Here is an 18,511-nt window from a genome sequence, read left to right on the forward strand (position 1 = left end):
AACCGTGTAATCTCTGATAGAAATAGATTTGCCCTCGGGTTTAAAGGAACCAAGATAGGACAAACCTATGCTGAGCAGAGCTTTTCAGGATGCAAGACAATAAATCCATAACGATTTCTGTTTTAGACAGATGTTTTTTGACACACACATACACGCAGACCCCCGTTTCCTTAGCAAACTTTTTATTAATGACTTCCCATGGTGGAAGTGGTGAGTGTGATATGACATTGTTTCCCGTTGTACTTGAAATAATCACAGATGCTCTTTACAAAACTGGATAAGATCACACAGTTCCCATTACACAGAGAAACAATCACTGCACTGAAGGTAAGGGCTCCCACTTTTACTTTTAACCATCTTTCAAATGTGCATTCTTGAAATACATTTTCAAAATATTGTTCGAGGTCTAAGATAGGCCTGTAATATGAACCAAAATACAAAACAAATTTTTATGCAAATTTTTATGCAAATTATTACGCGAATGTAGATTTAAATATATTCCTGAAGTGAATCCTGAGCAGAGCATGACAGTACAGCTAGACTACAGCTGACTGTGATATGTCTCTCTGAAAATAAACTATGTAAATTCGCTCAGTTATTTTAATGTTTTTTTATATAACAGTTTAGGAGTAGCCTATGACTCAGGCATATATGTCATATCAAGAATCACACTGTTGCAACAAATAAAATGTAGTATCAGCTAGTGTTTTTCTTTAACAAAACATAAATTATTTAGCCGTTGAATATATAGTTCATATTTGCAATATTTGTACACTGTAAAAATCTGTACACATTTAAATACAAAAAACTGGTGGAGTTTTGGTTCCTTGCCATGGTTGCCTAGGCTTTTGGCTTGCTTAGTTGGGGGCATTTAATATTCAACAATATTATTGATCTGCCTTACTTAAGTAAGGTGGACGATGATGCAATTTTCTTCTTAAAACAAACTTTGTTGTATTATTTTCATGTTATCACTGTGAAGCTGCTTTGATACAATCTGTATTGTCAAAAGCGCTATATAAAAAAAGGTGACTTGACATTTAGGCATGTCTATGATCAAGGTGTTCTGCTGAAGTTCAATTTGAGCATCAGAATGGGGAAGAAAGGAGATTTAAGTGACTTTGAACGTGGCAAGATTGTGGCAAGTGTTGCTGCCTGACGGGCTGGTCTGAGTATTTCAGAAACTGCTGGTCTACCGGGATTTTCACGCACAACCATCTCTTGGGTTTACAGAGAATGGTCAGAAAAAGAGAAAATATCTAGTGAGCGGCAGTTCTAGGGGCAAAAATGCCTTGTTGATGCCAGAGAATGGCCAGACTAATTCAAACTGATAGAAAGGGAACAGTAACTCAAATAACTACTCGTTACAACCATGGTCTGCAGAATAGCATCTCTGAATACACAACATGCCGAACCTTGAAGTAGATTGGCTACGGCAGCAGAAGAACACACCGGGTGCCACTCCTGTCAGCTAAGAACAGGAAACTGCACGGGCTACAATTTGACTCGCCAAAATGAGATAATAGAAGATTGGAAAAATGTTGCCTGGTTTGATGAGTCTTGATTTTGCTGCGACATTCAGATGATGGGGTCAGAATTTGGCATAAAGATCCATCCTGCCTTGTATCAACTCTTCATGCCGCTGCTGGTGTAATGGTGTGGGGGATATTTTCTCGGGACATTTTGGGCCCCTCAGTAGCAATTTAGCATTGTTTAAAGCCACATCCTACCTGATTATTTCTGTCCATGTCCATCCCTGACCACAGTGTACCCATCTTCTGCGGCTACTTTCAGCAGGATAACGCGCCATGACAAAGCTCAAATCATCTCAAAACTATTTTCTCAAAGATGACAATGATTTCACTACACTCAAATGGCCTCCACAGTCACCAGATCTCAACCCAATAGAGCGCTTTTGGGATGTGGTGGAATGGGAGATTTGCATCATGGATGTGTCGGTAAAATGGCAATATGGACCAAAAATGTTACCTGCACCTTGTCGAATCTATGCCACAAACAATCAAGGCAGTGCTGAAGTTAATTTATTTCTTTTTAAGATTTATTTTTTAAATAACTTTTTTAGAGGACATAGGACTTTATCAACACACAAAAAGATATCCTTCCTGTTTGTCAAAAGACCAAGGTAGACCCTGCCGTTATCAGTGTTGATTGATGAATGTTCCTTTTGACGGACTGTGCAGAAAAACATTTTAGATTAGATAAGTAAGGCTGGGCTCAGACGGTTCATGGCCTATTGTTGACAGGATTTGTTCAAGGCCACATCCAAAATGATATATTGGCCTACTGGATGTAGAGCGATATAATAATGTCAGTGATGTTGGTCATTTGTGTACATCTGTGAGAGACTATTGTTAAATAATCACCATTAAGATTTTTTACATTTTATTTAGTAATGATCTTGAATATGAATAATTAAATAAATAAGTGTTTTAAAGATAAGTTTTAAAGTCCAAAGCACTTGTTTCAACAAGCCACTTCTAATACTGTTGCTGCACAAACGTACAGTAAACTTATAGCCTGAAAAACAAGGTGAAAACAATAACATTTAAGTTCATAATGGTAATTAATTCCTTAATGTCAAACAGGAAAAATCATGAATATTTGTGACATAAAAAATAAAAATCGGTTTATTATTGTGCAGTTTAATCTTCTCCTTGAAATAAGAATGTATATGTGTAAAAACACATCAACCTTTTAAGTTTAAAGTTTTATTTGCCATTTGTACCGGTACAGCTATACAGGTACATAGGAATTTTTGTAGCAGTCAGTTGAGTCAACATAAAAGTAAACATAGAAAACCAGCTAGCAAGCTACACACAACACACTACACACAATAAATAGACTATAAGGAATACAATCAAGACCTTAAAAAATACATTCAACTAAGGGCAGCTTAAACCTATGTCAAGCAAACCCCCACACTAACAATTATTACTTTAAGATTACTATTCAATTTAAATTTATTTTGCAGCTTTTATTGGAATCGCTGATTGACACCTGTTCCTTTATTTTTCTTGTCTGTGATTAACAGAGTTTAGAGGAGCGCTGCCAGCGGATCCTACAGGAGATGGAGGGGTGTTTGACGGCCCGGGACCGGGTGGGCATACAGGACTTTGTTCTCCTGGACGCCTACACCAGTGAGACCGCATTTATGGACAACCTTAGAAAACGGTTCAACGAGAACCTTATATATGTGAGTCCTGCACCCAATCATGTGACTTCTGAGAATAGACTGGGATAAAGGCCGGCAATGCAATATCCAGTATCACTGTTACTTTCATTATTGAGATGGGGTAGAGAATAATGTGGACTCTCATGCTGAACACAGGTCACTGCACACAGCAGGTATCCTACTAAGTGAAAATGTTCTCTATACATCTCATTTGCCTTGTCGCAAGAACTGGAAACTCACTTTGCTGATGATTCAGCATGGAGAAGGTTATCAAGGGCACCTTACAAAGATAAACCTCCTATACGAAACTGCTGAGACAGTTATATTTAATTATGATCTTTCTTTATCCTGTGAGTTTATATTTTTTTTGGCAGATTGTTCCAGAACAAACTTTTTAAAAGTTGAAAACATATTTTTAACATGTTTTATTGAACTCGGATCATAACTAAATACTCTTTTGAGGCAAAGGTCTGGACATTTTTTCTTAAATGTATATGTTTTTCTTACTTAGACCTACATCGGGACCCTCCTAGTGTCAGTAAATCCATATAAGGACTTGGGTATCTATACCAAGAAACAAATGGACATTTATATGGGTGTCAACTTTTTTGAGCTGCCTCCTCATATGTAAGTTTGCATATTTGCACATTTGGAAAAGTACATTATATACAATATATACAAATGAATACTTTTATTCCTCAGGGATACATTAAATAGATCAAAAGTAACAGTAAATACTTTTACATTTTTACAAAAAAAATATTCTAAATATAATTTAAATTATTATTCATTCTTTTACAAATAAATATTAATCAAAGAATCCTGAAAACAAATTATAATAAAAAATGTTTCTTGAGCAGAAAATCAACATATTAGAATGATTTCTGTAGGATCATGTGACTGAAGTAACGCCTGCTGAAAATTCGGCTTCGCCATCACAGGAATAAATTGCATTTTAAAATGTATTGAAACAGTTGTTTCAAACTTTAATAATATATCACAATATTACAGTTTTTACTGTATTTTTGATCAAATAAATGCAGCCTTGATGATAATAAGAGACCTTTTTTAGAAACATTTAGATATCTTACCGACCCCAAACTTTTGAATGGCAGTGTATATATACACATTTACTGTTTGTTCTTAAACTTTACTTTCTTATGGTTTCTTACTTATATTCTTCTTTGAAGATCATTGTTTTTAATGTAGTTTTTCTGACCTCTCAGATTTGCACTTGCTGATAACGTGTACCGGACAATGGTTAGTGAAACCAACAACCACTTCATCCTCATCTCTGGTGAGAGTGGTGCTGGTAAGACAGAGGCCTCTAAGAAAGTCCTGCAGTTCTATGCAGTAAGCTGTCCCAGCACTAGACTCCTGGACAACGTGAGGGATCGGCTCCTTCTTTCCAATCCGGTGCTGGAGGTCAGAATTTTTGTCTAAATTGATCAGTTGAAAACGTTGGAAAATTCTCAGTGTACATGCTCAAAGTGTAGCACAATGTGAAGTATTAATGCTGAGGGCTTTATCTCTACAGGCTTTTGGAAACGCCAAAACTCTGAAAAATGACAACTCGAGTCGATTTGGAAAGTATATGGACATACAGTTTGACCATCGGGTAAAGTCCGATTCGGACAGGAGCAGAATAGCGGAAAAGCATTCCTTACAAATGTAAATACTTGCTTATTCTTTTAGGGAGCAGCTGTCGGTGGCCACATCTTAAGCTACTTACTGGAAAAGTCAAGGGTGGTCCACCAAAATCATGGAGAGAGGAACTTCCACATCTTCTATCAGTTAGTTGAGGGAGGGGAGGATGAGCTTCTTCGCTGGCTTGGTTTGGAGCGAAACTGTCAGAACTACCGCTATCTTATTCAGGTAAGAAATGCAGACCTTACTTTACTTTTTTATATTTTTATTGATGCATAGACTTATCAGAGCCATAAATTGTTCAAAATCTATTTTCTGGACAGGGAGAATGTGCCAAAGTGAGCTCCATTAATGACAAGAGTGACTGGAAAACCGTACAGAAGGCTCTTACTATTGTTAAGTTAGGTGAAAAAGATATAGAGGTAAGATGTTCTCAGAGTGAGAGTTTTTTGATGAGTTTTTGTCCGGTGGGTCACTGGGTCAAGTGAGTGTAGAGGGCTGATTTTTAAAAAGAGAGGTCATTGTTTAATAACTTTGGTCTTCTTTTAGCATCTGTTTGCGATCATTGCCAGTGTCCTTCATCTCGGGAATGTTCACTTTGAGGCCAGTGCTCTGGGTTATGCCACATTAAACAGCAGTGCAGAAGTGCACTGGCTGTCAAAGGTATGTTCATCTGTCACTTATATCAAGTTTTAGAATATTTATGCATTCAAAATGGGATAGTTTATACTGTAATGCCAATACTGACCTCTGACTTTTGTTTCTTTGTTGCAACCCATTTCTTCTTTATTCATGTTCTTCTCAGTTATTGGGCATCCCCTCAAACATGTTACAGGAGGGATTAACTCACAGGAAGATTGAAGCCAAAGCAGAAGAGGTGATGAAAGAAGGATTTCTGAAGGATTCATTGTATAATGTATAATGTTCTAGTACTCATCCACTTTAGATCTTTTTCTTATGTCAAGTAAATACAACATTTAATGTGACCCAAATACTAGTATGTTTACATAAGCATACTTATGAAATATTGCTTGTACTTGTTAAAATTATTAATTGCAACAGGTAGCCTATATGCAATTTTTATGACACATTAACTGTTGCATAAAAAGTATGTTTTACATTCATATTCCCATATGAAGTTGTTTTGGACTATTAGTATTAAATGGTTAATACATGTATTTTAAAATAATATCATTTTGAAAAGTGATTTAAGAGATGGAATAGTAATGATATGTTTCTGTACTTCGGAAATGCATGATTATGTAATATTCATCATTTTCAGGTTCTAAGCCCTTTCACCGCTGAACATGCAAAGTATGCCAGGGATGCACTAGCCAAAGCCATCTATGGCCGCACATTCTCATGGCTCGTTAATAAGATTAATGAATCTTTGGCAAATAAGGTATGCATGGTTTACAAATTCTGCTTTTAATAGTGGTATATAACAATACATTTATTAGGTGTTCAATCTATTTATTCTATCAATGCAGGATTCAACCAGAAAGACGGTGATTGGACTGCTTGACATCTATGGATTTGAAGTGTTTGATGTGAACAGGTGACACTGAAGCATTGCAATCATTCACTACACATTTCCTTCAAGACAACTCTTAAAATGGGTTAATTAGTTAAAACCAATTAGTAACCTTCTTATCAATATAGTTTCAGAACAAGCCCTCTAGACACATCTAGACACAAATAAATGTGCCATTACTGTAAAGTAGAAACACGCTGCACTGGTGACATTATTGCTATTGCATGTAAATTGTCTTATATTTGTAAAGTAGCCTACTAGATACATATTTTGATGGATTGATGTTTACTATGTATATGATTATTGGTGATTTGCTCCTCAGTTTTGAACAGTTCTGTATAAACTTCTGCAATGAAAAGCTTCAGCAGCTTTTCATCCAGCTCACCCTCAAATCAGAGCAGGAGGAGTACGAGATGGAGGGAATCGAGGTGGAGTACATACAACATTAGTTTGAAATCAATCAGGCCTTTTCAGATATCTACAGATACTAATGTTATGTAAATGCTTTGTTACACAGATCTACCTCACTTTCTGTGCTTTGCCATATTTTCATTGATAAACTTTTTTCCCCCATGTTGACATTTTAGTGGGAGCCAGTGCCATTCTTCAACAATAAGATCATCTGTGACCTGGTGGAGGAGAAACATAGAGGCATCATATCAGTACTGGTACGTAGAATGGATTCAAGCTGACATGACATGATTAAGGGTGCTTTCACACTTGGTTCAATTGTCTGGTCCGATTGAAGGCAGGGAAATGCATAGCGTTGCTCACCTTACTTTTATATTTTGGTTTTTGAACTTTTGGTTTTGTTTTCAAAGTGTCAAAACATAACGGCACTTGCGTCTATCTGCCGTACTGCAAATGTTCTAAAGAACACGGGAGTCCATTTCTGCTGAAGGCGAGCAGAAATGAAATGATTCTCTCTGCTTGCAGTGCATCAGTCACGCGGGTCAGGAAAGTGAGGAAAAACACTCACAAACACACAGGCTGCATCCGAAATCACATTCCTACTATAGGTGAAAAATAGTATGTGACAAAAGAAGTATGTCCGAATTCACAGTACACATAAAAGAGCAGGCAAAATGTTCCGGGATGACCTACTACTTCTGCCGAGATTCTTAAGTGTGCATACGGTGGACACTTTACTATGCCATGAGGCCACAAGAGAGGATTTGTGAATGGCAGTAAAGCGAAGTAACTGATGCTGATACTACACACAGTTGCATACTATACACACACCATGGTGCACATTATCGTAACATATGTCCAAGGTTTAATGTCATGAGGCAACGATTTTTATCAGGACAAACTTTGAAGGGCTTGATGGACTCAGAAAAATACATTTAAAAAGTCATTCATAATTGTTGTCTTTTTTTCAAAGTTAAATTTTAGCAAATGTTTTTTATTTATTGTATTGTTTGTTTGTTGGTTGGTTGATTTCTCAAAAAGTTTTTCCCATGAGGCCACGGGAGAGGATTTGTGAATGGCAGTGAAGTGACGTAACTGATGCTGATAGGTCACATGATAATGACAGCATGGTGTAGTAATGTAGTACGTCCGGACATTCATACTACACACACCTTCATACTATACACACAACGTACCTTTTTAGTGGTCGTGAAGTAATTACTTATTGAAAACAAGTACCTACTCGAGAGTATGCGATTTCGAACGCAGCCACAGCTTTATCGAATCATACGTCATCAATAGCAGTTTACTTTCAACAATTTAGTACGATTGCGTGAACGGAGTTCACATGAACCATACCCTAGGCCTAACCCATTTTATGCGGACTCGGGTATGGTTCGTACACACCAAAAGTCCTAGTATCAAAGCACCCTTTAGCTGCGTTTCGAACTGCACTGGAGTTCATTGGACCTTTTTTACGGGGTCTCGGTCAGCTTGTTTGGTGCGCACCAGGGTTTGGATGGCAGCGTTCACACTTACACACACTTAGTTTCTTTAAATTGAATCAAACACAAAAAGTGTGAACACACCCTAAGTCACAGTCTTTATGTCATGTATCCCGCATTAAAGGATGAAGAATGTCTCCGTCCTGGAGAAGCCACAGATTTTACATTCCTGGAGAAGCTAGAGGAGAAGATGTGCGGTCACCCTCATTTTGTCACGTGGGTAAACATTTTCAATTCGACACCAGTATTTAAATGCTATCATAGTACTTGGATGATATAATTCATTCTATGACTCTTCTGTAGGCATTAAAACAGAGATGTCCAATCCTGTTCCTGGAGGACCACCTTCCAGAGTTTAGCTCTAGTCATAATTAAACACAACAGAAGTAGCTAATCAAGGTCTTCAGGATCACTAGAAACTTCCAAGCAGGTGTTGGAGCCAAACTCTGTAGGAAAGCGGCCTTCCAGGAGTAGGATTAGACACCCTTGCATTAAATTAAATCCTTAAAAAATAATAACAGCTAATTTTGTAGATCCTGAATGTAGATTGCTTGCTATAGAAATTACAGTCAATGGCCTTAGCTAAAACCTTCTCCCGTGGTGGGAAAATATGCATCTATCCTTTTAATTTGATATATATTTTATAATAATATAAAACATGACCAAGTTGTGTATACAAGGTGTTCTCTAGGCAATATTAGACTGACTCATGGGCATTTATTGAAGGGTGGAGGACTACTAAAATACAAAAATTGTAGCATTAACTTCTGTAAAACATGATTTTGGGCTGTATAAAGGTGACTTGAATTGTTGAATTTTGTATCTGTATCTCCCATGTAATATAACTTGTAAAGCTGATATACCTTCACATGCAAAGTAGAATTGAAGTGCCATGGTACAGTAGAATTTGTACTGCTGCAAAGGTATTGTATTCATTGTAAGGTACTGTATTAATTTATTAATCCAATTCATTGTCTCTAAATCTCAGGCACAAATTGGCTGACCAGAAAACCCGCAAGACCTTGGAACGAGGGGATTTTCGACTTCTACACTATGCTGGAGAAGTCACTTACTCAGTTGTTGGTAAGATACTCAGTGCAAACTGTTTTAAGACTAAAAAGTAAAAAAAAAAAAAAAAAAAAAAACTATTTTTTATCTTGATCTTTTTGTTTTGTCAGGATTTCTTGACAAAAATAATGATCTTCTGTACAGGAACATTAAAGAGGTAAGAGGTTTCCCCACAGCATGTATTATCTATTGATCATCTTTGAAAAAAGAATGACTATGAAATAGTCATAAAGATAAAAGTTATTTGTTATTGTTTAAGGTCATGCGACAGTCTAAGAACAGTATTATCCAGCATTGCTTCCATGCTATTGAACCTGACGGCAAGAAAAGACCTGAGACGGTACAGTGAAAGATGTTTAAATAGAAAACTAAAAAACAAATAATTATAACAGCCTGATCTATATATTTAAAATGTTTTTCTTGTGTTAATTTTCTGGCCATAAGAAAGAAATGTACAGATTGTTTGACTACGATTTTAGTATAATTAACAGCTGATTGAAAACCTGAGAGCCCCTCATGATACTATTTCCAACTTTTCCTTTATTTAAGCTGTGGCAGCACTTTAATGTACAGCAATCAAAAAGACATTGTTGACCTGTTTTTGTGAACAGGTAGCCACCCAGTTTAAGAGCAGCCTTGCAGGCCTCACTGAAATCCTCATGACCAAAGAACCATGGTATGTGCGGTGCCTGAAACCCAACCACTGCAAGCAGCCAGGTGAGCCTTTCACTTCACACCTCTTGTTAGTGGTTTTGTCTGCTGAATGTTTTACTAGACGGTGCCCGTGACCTCTCTCTCACTCGCCTAACCTCAGATCACTTTGATGATGTCATGGTGAGACATCAAGTCAAGTACCTGGGGTTAATGGAGCACCTGAGAGTCAGGCGTGCTGGGTTTGCTTATAGGAGAAGATACGAAGTCTTCCTAAAAAGGTGCATTTGCGCTGTGTGTGTGTGTTTCCAACAATGCAACTTGCACACATCTTTTGTATCAGGTGCTTGTTCTCACCTTTTCTCACCTGCAAACATGATCATTGCAGATATAAGGCTCTATGTCCTGACACATGGCCACACTGGAATGGGACACCTGCAGAGGGAGTGCAGCAACTCATCAAACACCTTGGCTACAAACCAAACGAGTACAAGATGGGAAGGTACAAACTGTACCAGACTACTGCAATGATACTCTGTTGTTCTTCTAGGACCAGGAAATATCCGTTACCTATAAAATGTTTATAAAACATGTCCATGTGTTATAAAATATTTTTTCCCTCTAATTTCTCAAGGACAAAAATCTTTATTCGCCATCCCAGGACTCTTTTTGCCACTGAAGATGCATTTGAGGTCTGCAAGCATGAACTGGGTAAGGCACCAGTAACATCTAACAAAAGAAGGCTGGGATCCTCTGAAGGTCTCGTAATGATTCTTGAAATGCTCTAGCTTTGACCTGACTGGGTAGTATCTCAAATCTCTTTTGTTACAGCCACAAGGATCCAGGCCAAATACAAAGGCTATAGGGTGAAAGAAGACTACCAAAGGCAGAGAGAAGCAGGTATTGAACATTTCTTGTTTAAAACACTAGAGTTATTAAGAAAACCACTTTTGAAATCACAAGAACCTTTCTCCCATCTAGCGACGGCCCTGTACATAACATTACTTTTAATTCATTTTTAACAGCTACCAAGATTGAAACATGTTGGCGGGGCCTTCAGGCCAGAAAAGAGAGGGAAAGAAGAGCCTGGGCTGTTAAAGTCATCAAGAAGTGAGACAATCATGTCAGATCCTTCCTGTCAGTTACTTCTGCTCTTACATAAGTAATGTTGGAAAAGCTTTTTATACAGGCACTGAATGACAATTAAATCAAAGTTTTATTGATCTAAATATGCTTTTATGTAAATGTACATGTTTGGGATCAGTAGGATTTTTTTTTAATACAATTTTGGATACTTTTATTCAGCAAGGATGCATTTTTTTGATCAAAAGACAGTATAGACATAAAATGTTACAAAAAATGATTTCTGAAGGATTACTGCACAGGAGTAAACGCTGCTAAAAAAAATCAGCTTTGCCATCACATAATTAAATCACATTTTAAAATTTAGTGAAATGGGTACATTTACAAATATTTTTAACCATAATATTTCAAAATATTTGACTATTTTGATCAAATGAATGCACATATAATAATAATTTTATGATGTTTGAGCTGTAAGATATTTTTTTCCCCAATCCTGCAGGTTTATCAAGGGCTTCATGAACAGGAATCAGCCTGCAAGCATGGACAACTCTGAATATCTAGCCTTTGTCAGACAGAGCTACCTCACTCGACTCAAAGAGTATCTGCCAAAATCAGTAATAGACAAAACTACCTGGCTGACTCCTCCACCAATAATGCAAGAGGTAGTCATAATATTTTTGGACCTGTTATCATTGAAACACTGCAAAGTTATTGTTATAGCTGAGGTTCATGATTTCACTAATGAATCTTCACATTGTTATAAATTAATCTATAGGCCTCAGTGCTCTTACACATGTTGCACACACGTCTCCTCGTACGGAAGTATGTTCGAGGGATCAGTGCACAGCGGAAGGTGCAGGTAAAATTGCCATTTTCACCTCGCATTTATTTTCATATTTTATTCTCTGGCTGGAATTATTTTACAGTTCCATTTCATTTTCAGCTGCAAATCAAAGGACTGACCAGTGACATATTCAAAGGCAGAAAAGAGAACTACCCTCAGAGCATATGCCAACCCTTTGCTGACACTAGGATAAGTAAGAGTTTATTATTTGTTTTATATACTTCTGCTGCTGTAATTGTAAATGGAAAGATCAAGTTATTCCTTATGAGTAAACATTACAAAACTTTGCTCTTTCTATGTTTATTGTCTTCAGGTGAACAGGACATGAACGTCAAAGTCTTGCAGCTGATTTGTCCTGAGGGCATTGAGGTATGTAAAACTACACATATATGTACACATGTATGTACACATTTCTTAGCTTGTTTGACTATGAGTACAGTAGATCTATATCTATTTATTTTTTCAGTCAGACAGATGTTTATATCACAGGTAGGGGGAACTGATTGTAAACTCTCTCTCTCTATACAGTACAGTGTTCCAGTGATTAAGTATGACAGGAATGGCTTTCGGCCACGTTTCAGACAGCTAATCTTCACCCAGGCTGCTGCGTATCTGGTGGAGGAGGCCAAAATTAAACAGAGGGTGAATTATAGCTCACTTAAAGGTAAATCTTAATGTCCAACAGTGCTGGGTAGATTACTTTAAAATGTACAAATAAGATTACAAATTGTAGTCTTTTACTGAATACAAATTACATGATGAAAATTTTAATTATTAATGTAATCTATTACATTACACATTTTGTAATATAATTAACTACTTTTTGATTCATTTTGTTTTACTTTTGATCTAACTTGTTTATAACATTAAAAAGCTAAATTTTTTCATTGAATTAAATTAGAATAAATAAATAATTTAAAAGTAAATAAATTCCAAATTAAACTATCTAATAAAAATATTAAATATTGTATTTGTATATGCTGTGCAGCCTCTCAATTTTGCATGTAATTTGTCACATCTGCCTTTTGTTTAATTTTATGTTCTTGTTTTCATGTCTTTTATTTAAACAAAACGTAAAAAAATATTGGTTAGATTTGACTTGACAACCTAAACTTACAGGGAACAAAGCTAGACAGGAAACAATGTAAACATGAGGGCTATATATGCACACAGAGACTAATGACTAACTAGGAACACCTGTGTATAATCAAACAATGAACCAATGAGAAAACAGAACAGAGAAACACATGACCTGAAGCAACCAGTCAGAACAGGACACATAAGACTATAGGTGTGTTCGACATCGGCTGGATGTAACCGACTGGCGAGAGTTGCCGCGTGCGTGCGGGGAGGAGCTGAAAACGGAGACGTGAGGTCGGACACTTGCTTCTCGTACATTCTCGTAGTGACGCTTGGGCTGTGTTTGCATACTTTACCACAGCTGAAGTGAAATAAACTCAATTTTTGTCAAATACATTTATTCATTTAGCTGACGCTTTTATCCAAAGCGACTTACAATTGCTATATATCAGAGGTCGCACGCCTCTGGAGCAACTAGGGGTTAAGTGTCTTGCTCAGGGACACATTGGTGTCGCACAGTGGATTCGAACCCGGGTCTCTCACACCAAAGGCATGTGTCTTATCCATTGCGCCATCACCACCCCAAATAGAGACATTTTCATTCAATACTTAATGTACTGCTAAATACAGCGTCTGTTTGTACAAGAATAAAGTTAAACAAGCCTATACTATCAATGAAGTGGGGTCTAAGTTTTTTTAATCAGTTTTATTTTCATAAACATGACACTATAACATCGTGACTACATGAAAAGAGATTTTACTGTTATAGAAAACAGATTTGTGAGCATTTGTGTGAAGGTGTGAAAATAAACACGAAACACGCGTGATTGTTGTCATGCGGTGAATCCGGCCAATCGTGAAACAGCTGTGTCGTCATCAGGCTGAGTCTTCCGGCTGCTCTCGAAACGCTCTCGCGATACTTTAATGGCACACGTCACAGTTACATGGCGTTGGCGCTGTCTCGAGTCGGACAACATTTCTATTCGGCATGCACTGCTTCAAGTCAGTCACCGATCGGTCTGCGCTGCATTATAGTCGAACAAGCCTTAGGGAAACAGAAGACATATGCTGGGTCCAAATTCGCCTACTTATACTATGCCCTAAAAGTATGTACTCTTTTTGTGAAGAAAAAGTACATACTTTTAAGTGTGTAGCAAAAGAGGAGACAAGCTTTGAGACCTACTATCACTTCATACAATTGCGTCTTTAACGGTTGCTCTCCGTCGCATCCTGTCACAGTAAACTGGGCTGTCAGTCATCTTGCTACAGTTCAAATCCTCCACATTTCATTTGATTTCCTACTGTATCGGAAACAAATGTAGTAGCACGTTGATCTGCAGTCGCTGGTCTTTCATGCGGAGACTCATATTAAAGGCACAATGTGCAGGATTTCCGTTTTTGTCAAACAACGATCCCTAGAGTCGCTGTGGAGTACTTGTATTTAACGTTACTGACGTAAACACCACTCACGCCGTCTCTGCAAACGCCGGCCTGATCCCCTGCCCCCTGTATACCGGTACCTGTTCAGTAGGATTGAAGCCTCGGACATCGAACAGGCACAGATAGACTCCGAAGATGTCTAACTGACCAGGTAATGTCAGTTACATCGCTGTTGCATCTTTTGCTGCTTTATAGCTCTCGTCAACGAGTGAAAGCCTGACCGAGTGGGAGTGGGACTCTTGTCCGGTTCCTCATTTTCTTTTCCTTGACTCTTCCGACCGCACTTTCTTCGTTTTCTTCGTCGACTCTGCCATGATTCACGTCTGAAATGTGTGCTAGTGTCTTCCATAGAGGCTGCTTCATATGTTGTTGATGTATGTGACGTCGTGCCGTAAAGCAAGTCGTGATTTGGCGGGGCACCACCTCTCAAACTTGCATTGCTGGTTTTGCCAGCGGCGTCCCCACCAGCTTTGCTTTTGGCATGATTCACCCCACTACGAGTTTGTTTACCATCGAAATGACTTTGAAGCTGTTATATTAAAGTACAATTCTTGCATAATGTGTCTTTAATGCATAATGATGATGCATTTAAAAGTTAATGGCCAAACGGATCTTTTATAAAAATCCACATTGTTATTGCAGATGAAATTATTTACGGATTATATTAAATAAATATTTTTATCAGGTTAAACTTTGATTATTAGTCACTCAAACCTTTATTTAAACCTCTTGCATTCAGTTGAGCACATCTGCTATGTTTTGTAGTTTTTAAACACTTTTTACTTGTGTTTGTAGTTCTGAACCAAATCCTCATCCAAAGCGCAATAGGTTGTGGACAATATTAGCCTTTAGAGTGTGCACGGATCCACACTTCGAAAATCTACCGGAAGATAGTAGATCATCCTATACTTTTGGACTTTTGACATATTTTTCCCAACATACTATGCTTTGGGTTTATTCTAATCTCACATACTGTTTAGGATGGATAATATGGGAATAGGGATGCAGGGATGATCAAATGAGGGCAATGAATCACCTGACAAGGAACCAGGAAACATGACTAAATTTCTAGATAAAAGACATGAAAACAAGAACATGACATAATTATAGTCGCATGACAAGTGGCCAGTCTGTGTGTGCAATTCCACAAAACTTTTAAGAAAGGAACATTTTAAAAGATATAAAAGAATTAGTGAGAACCAATTAATTCTGAAATGTACTGCCATTTTGTGAATATTAAGTAATCAATAAAAAAGTAACTGTATTGTGATTAGGAGTATTTTAATCTAATTACAAGTATTTAATTTAATCTGATGATATGATCCAGATTACATATAATCAACACTACTCGGCACAGATTCCCAATAATTAAGTTGAAATTTGCCATCAATTCAGATTTCAGAGGCATTTATTTAAATATATATTATTTTTAATTTTTTTATATAATATAAATATAATATAATTTTTATTTTATTTTAATATAAATATAACTACTAGAAATTATCCAGTTTTATTAAAAGGTCATTTTAAATGAATAGGTTATTTTTCAGTCTTATTTTTATATTTTAACTTTTTTTAAACTCTTGTAACAAACCATTACTAAATAGTAAAGTTCCATATTATACCATACAATAACTTTGTTTACATAATATATATTTGCTTATTTACAGGGGTGTCTGTCAGCAATTTAAGTGACAACTTCCTGATTCTCCATGTCACATGTGAGGACACAAAGCAAAAAGTAGGTGAACAAATATCTTTGTGAGGGAGTAATTGCTTTAAATGACTGTCATGTGGCAAATTGAAATGAAAACACAATTTTTGTATACATTATGTTAAATATTCTATTTTTAGGGGGACCTGGTCTTGCAGTGCAGCTATCTATTCGAGGCATTGACAAAAATCTCTGTAGTGACAAAAAACCAAAGCCTTATCAAAGTTGTACAAGGAAGGTGAGATTATTTTACCTGAATTGCCTTTGGATACTCGGTCCTGCTCTCAGAGATAGATTATTTGTTGTATTGGTAACTCTTTACAATAAGGTTTAGTTTGTTTCCATTAGTTAATGCATTAACTAACATGAACTAACTATGAGCAATACATTTGTTTTGTTACAGTATTTAATAATCTTTGTTAATGTGAGTTAAAAAAAGACAGCTGTTCATTGTTCCTGTTAGTTCACAGTGTATTAACTAATGTTAACAATAAAAACTTTTGATTTTAATAAAATATTAGTAAATGTTGAAATTAACATTAAAAAATAAGAAATGCTGTAGAAGTGCAGTTCATTATTACTTCAAGTTAACCAATGTTAACTAATGAAACCTTATTGTGAAGTGTTAGCATTGTATTTCAATGCATGCATTATACATATACTGAATCATTGTTGTTTTGTAGTGTGAGGTTTGACATCCAGCCTGGCAAAGAGGGCTTTGTGGATTTTAAGAGCAGCAGTGAATACATGGTCTACAGGGCCAAGAATGGACACTTGATGGTGGTGGGTCCACATAATGCAATGCATACAACACAATGAATACATTGGAAACACAAAAAATATTAAAATTGTCATCTTTATATCTTTGTAATCAGTTATCATTATATACCACTATGTGTAATATTGTTCAAAATTATGTTGAAATTAGTTACATATATTTATTTGATCATTTTGAAGGCATTTACATTTTTCTTTTTCAGGAATCTGCACGAACAAAATCTCGGTGACACGTTTCACCTCTCAAAACTTCTCTTCAATGGCCCAATTAATGCATTTCAGTCAAGTTTAAACACTACAATTTGCCCTAAAAGAACCTACACTAACAGTTTGCCTAATCAAACACACCTGATTCAACTGGTCAGTTCATTAGTATAAACTCCAATACCTGAAATGAGTTTATCAGATAATGGAGAGGAAATGTGTCTACTCCAGGACCAGGGTTGGGTAACGCTAAAATGTGAATTTATTTTTCAAGCGACAACTAATGAAATATCATTGTAATTTATTCACCAAATGTCAGAAACAAGTCAGACTGGTGTAATTGGATTTTTATTTTTTATTTGTTTTATTTGAATAATATCAGGTTAAATTCTGTATTTTAGTTTATACTTTATATTGTCTTTGTGTATTTATAAGCCCATGTTTTGTTATAAATATCCAGCAGTTAATGAAAATTGCTAAGTTTTTTATCAAATGAATTGAGTTTGTCTTGGTTTTTGCTAATTGTGGATATTTCTGGTGGACAGAGTATAGAAAATGAGTTGCTTCAAAGCACAAACCTTTTTTTCCTCAAATTATGTAAATGTGTTAATTTTGTTAAATTATAAAAGTGAACAGTTCAGTAAAAAAAAAAGTAAAAAAAGAAAAAGTGCATTAGTTACTCTGCCCAATATTTTTTTTAACACGGTGTCAATTGTGTTAGTTTATTTTGTTCTTTATCCCATACTGCCAACACCTGACTACATAGGGCATGCCATCTGCTTTGCACTGACAAACATAACAAATAGCTGAAACTGGCTTCATATGCCCAGAACACAAGAGCAAAACAATGCATGCATAGGCATACATAACATTTGTATATACATTCAAATATAAAAATGGCACTTGTTGCGAGACACAGAACACGCATGTAATATCTGCATAGAGATCTGATAATCAATTCCACAAGCAGTTGTTGTCCTTTATATAATACTTTATCTAGCCTAGTGCATTCAAATTTCTGTAGCAGTTGCGGTGTTAAAGTACAGAAAATATTAGCATTTGTATAACTTCATATAGCCTAATCAAGATGTTCGACTCATTGTAATGATTATGTAGTGTTTTTATTTATTTATACAAATTGTGATGTCTGGTTTTTCTCCTGCAAATTCAGTTCAGCCATGTATAAACTGTATTGTGACTGCAGTGGTAATAAAGTGGTTATTAATTATTGAGTTGTACTTTGTGGACATTTACATGAAACCCTGATATTTCCTATATAAGCATAAAAATATGGTAGATGGTAACGTTAGATGACCTAATATGAAACTGTTGCCACCTCGTGGTGAATGAATGGAGA

General features: G+C 36.3%; 1 protein-coding gene across 1 annotated transcript; it reads left to right on the forward strand.

Moving 5' to 3' along the window:
- The first annotated feature begins 312 nt into the window (after positions 1-312).
- On the forward strand, positions 313-18,413 carry myo1hb (myosin IHb). Its single transcript, XM_079607466.1, has 32 exons — positions 313-327; positions 3,053-3,214; positions 3,705-3,820; positions 4,420-4,618; positions 4,731-4,811; positions 4,889-5,068; positions 5,164-5,262; positions 5,390-5,503; positions 5,646-5,717; positions 6,123-6,242; positions 6,331-6,398; positions 6,697-6,802; positions 6,962-7,042; positions 8,415-8,506; positions 9,279-9,373; positions 9,469-9,515; positions 9,618-9,698; positions 9,970-10,075; positions 10,173-10,290; positions 10,398-10,511; positions 10,644-10,720; positions 10,841-10,909; positions 11,035-11,119; positions 11,595-11,757; positions 11,871-11,954; positions 12,039-12,132; positions 12,253-12,308; positions 12,468-12,603; positions 16,130-16,200; positions 16,314-16,411; positions 16,857-16,956; positions 17,154-18,413. Exons 2-32 carry the CDS (start codon positions 3,089-3,091, stop codon positions 17,178-17,180), a joined length of 3,075 nt encoding a protein of 1,024 aa, XP_079463592.1. The 5' UTR covers positions 313-327; positions 3,053-3,088; the 3' UTR covers positions 17,181-18,413.
- Positions 18,414-18,511: the final 98 nt, after the last annotated feature.

Source organism: Phoxinus phoxinus (assembly GCF_949152265.1).
Source record: "Phoxinus phoxinus genome assembly, chromosome: 3".
Taxonomy (NCBI): domain Eukaryota; kingdom Metazoa; phylum Chordata; class Actinopteri; order Cypriniformes; family Leuciscidae; genus Phoxinus; species Phoxinus phoxinus.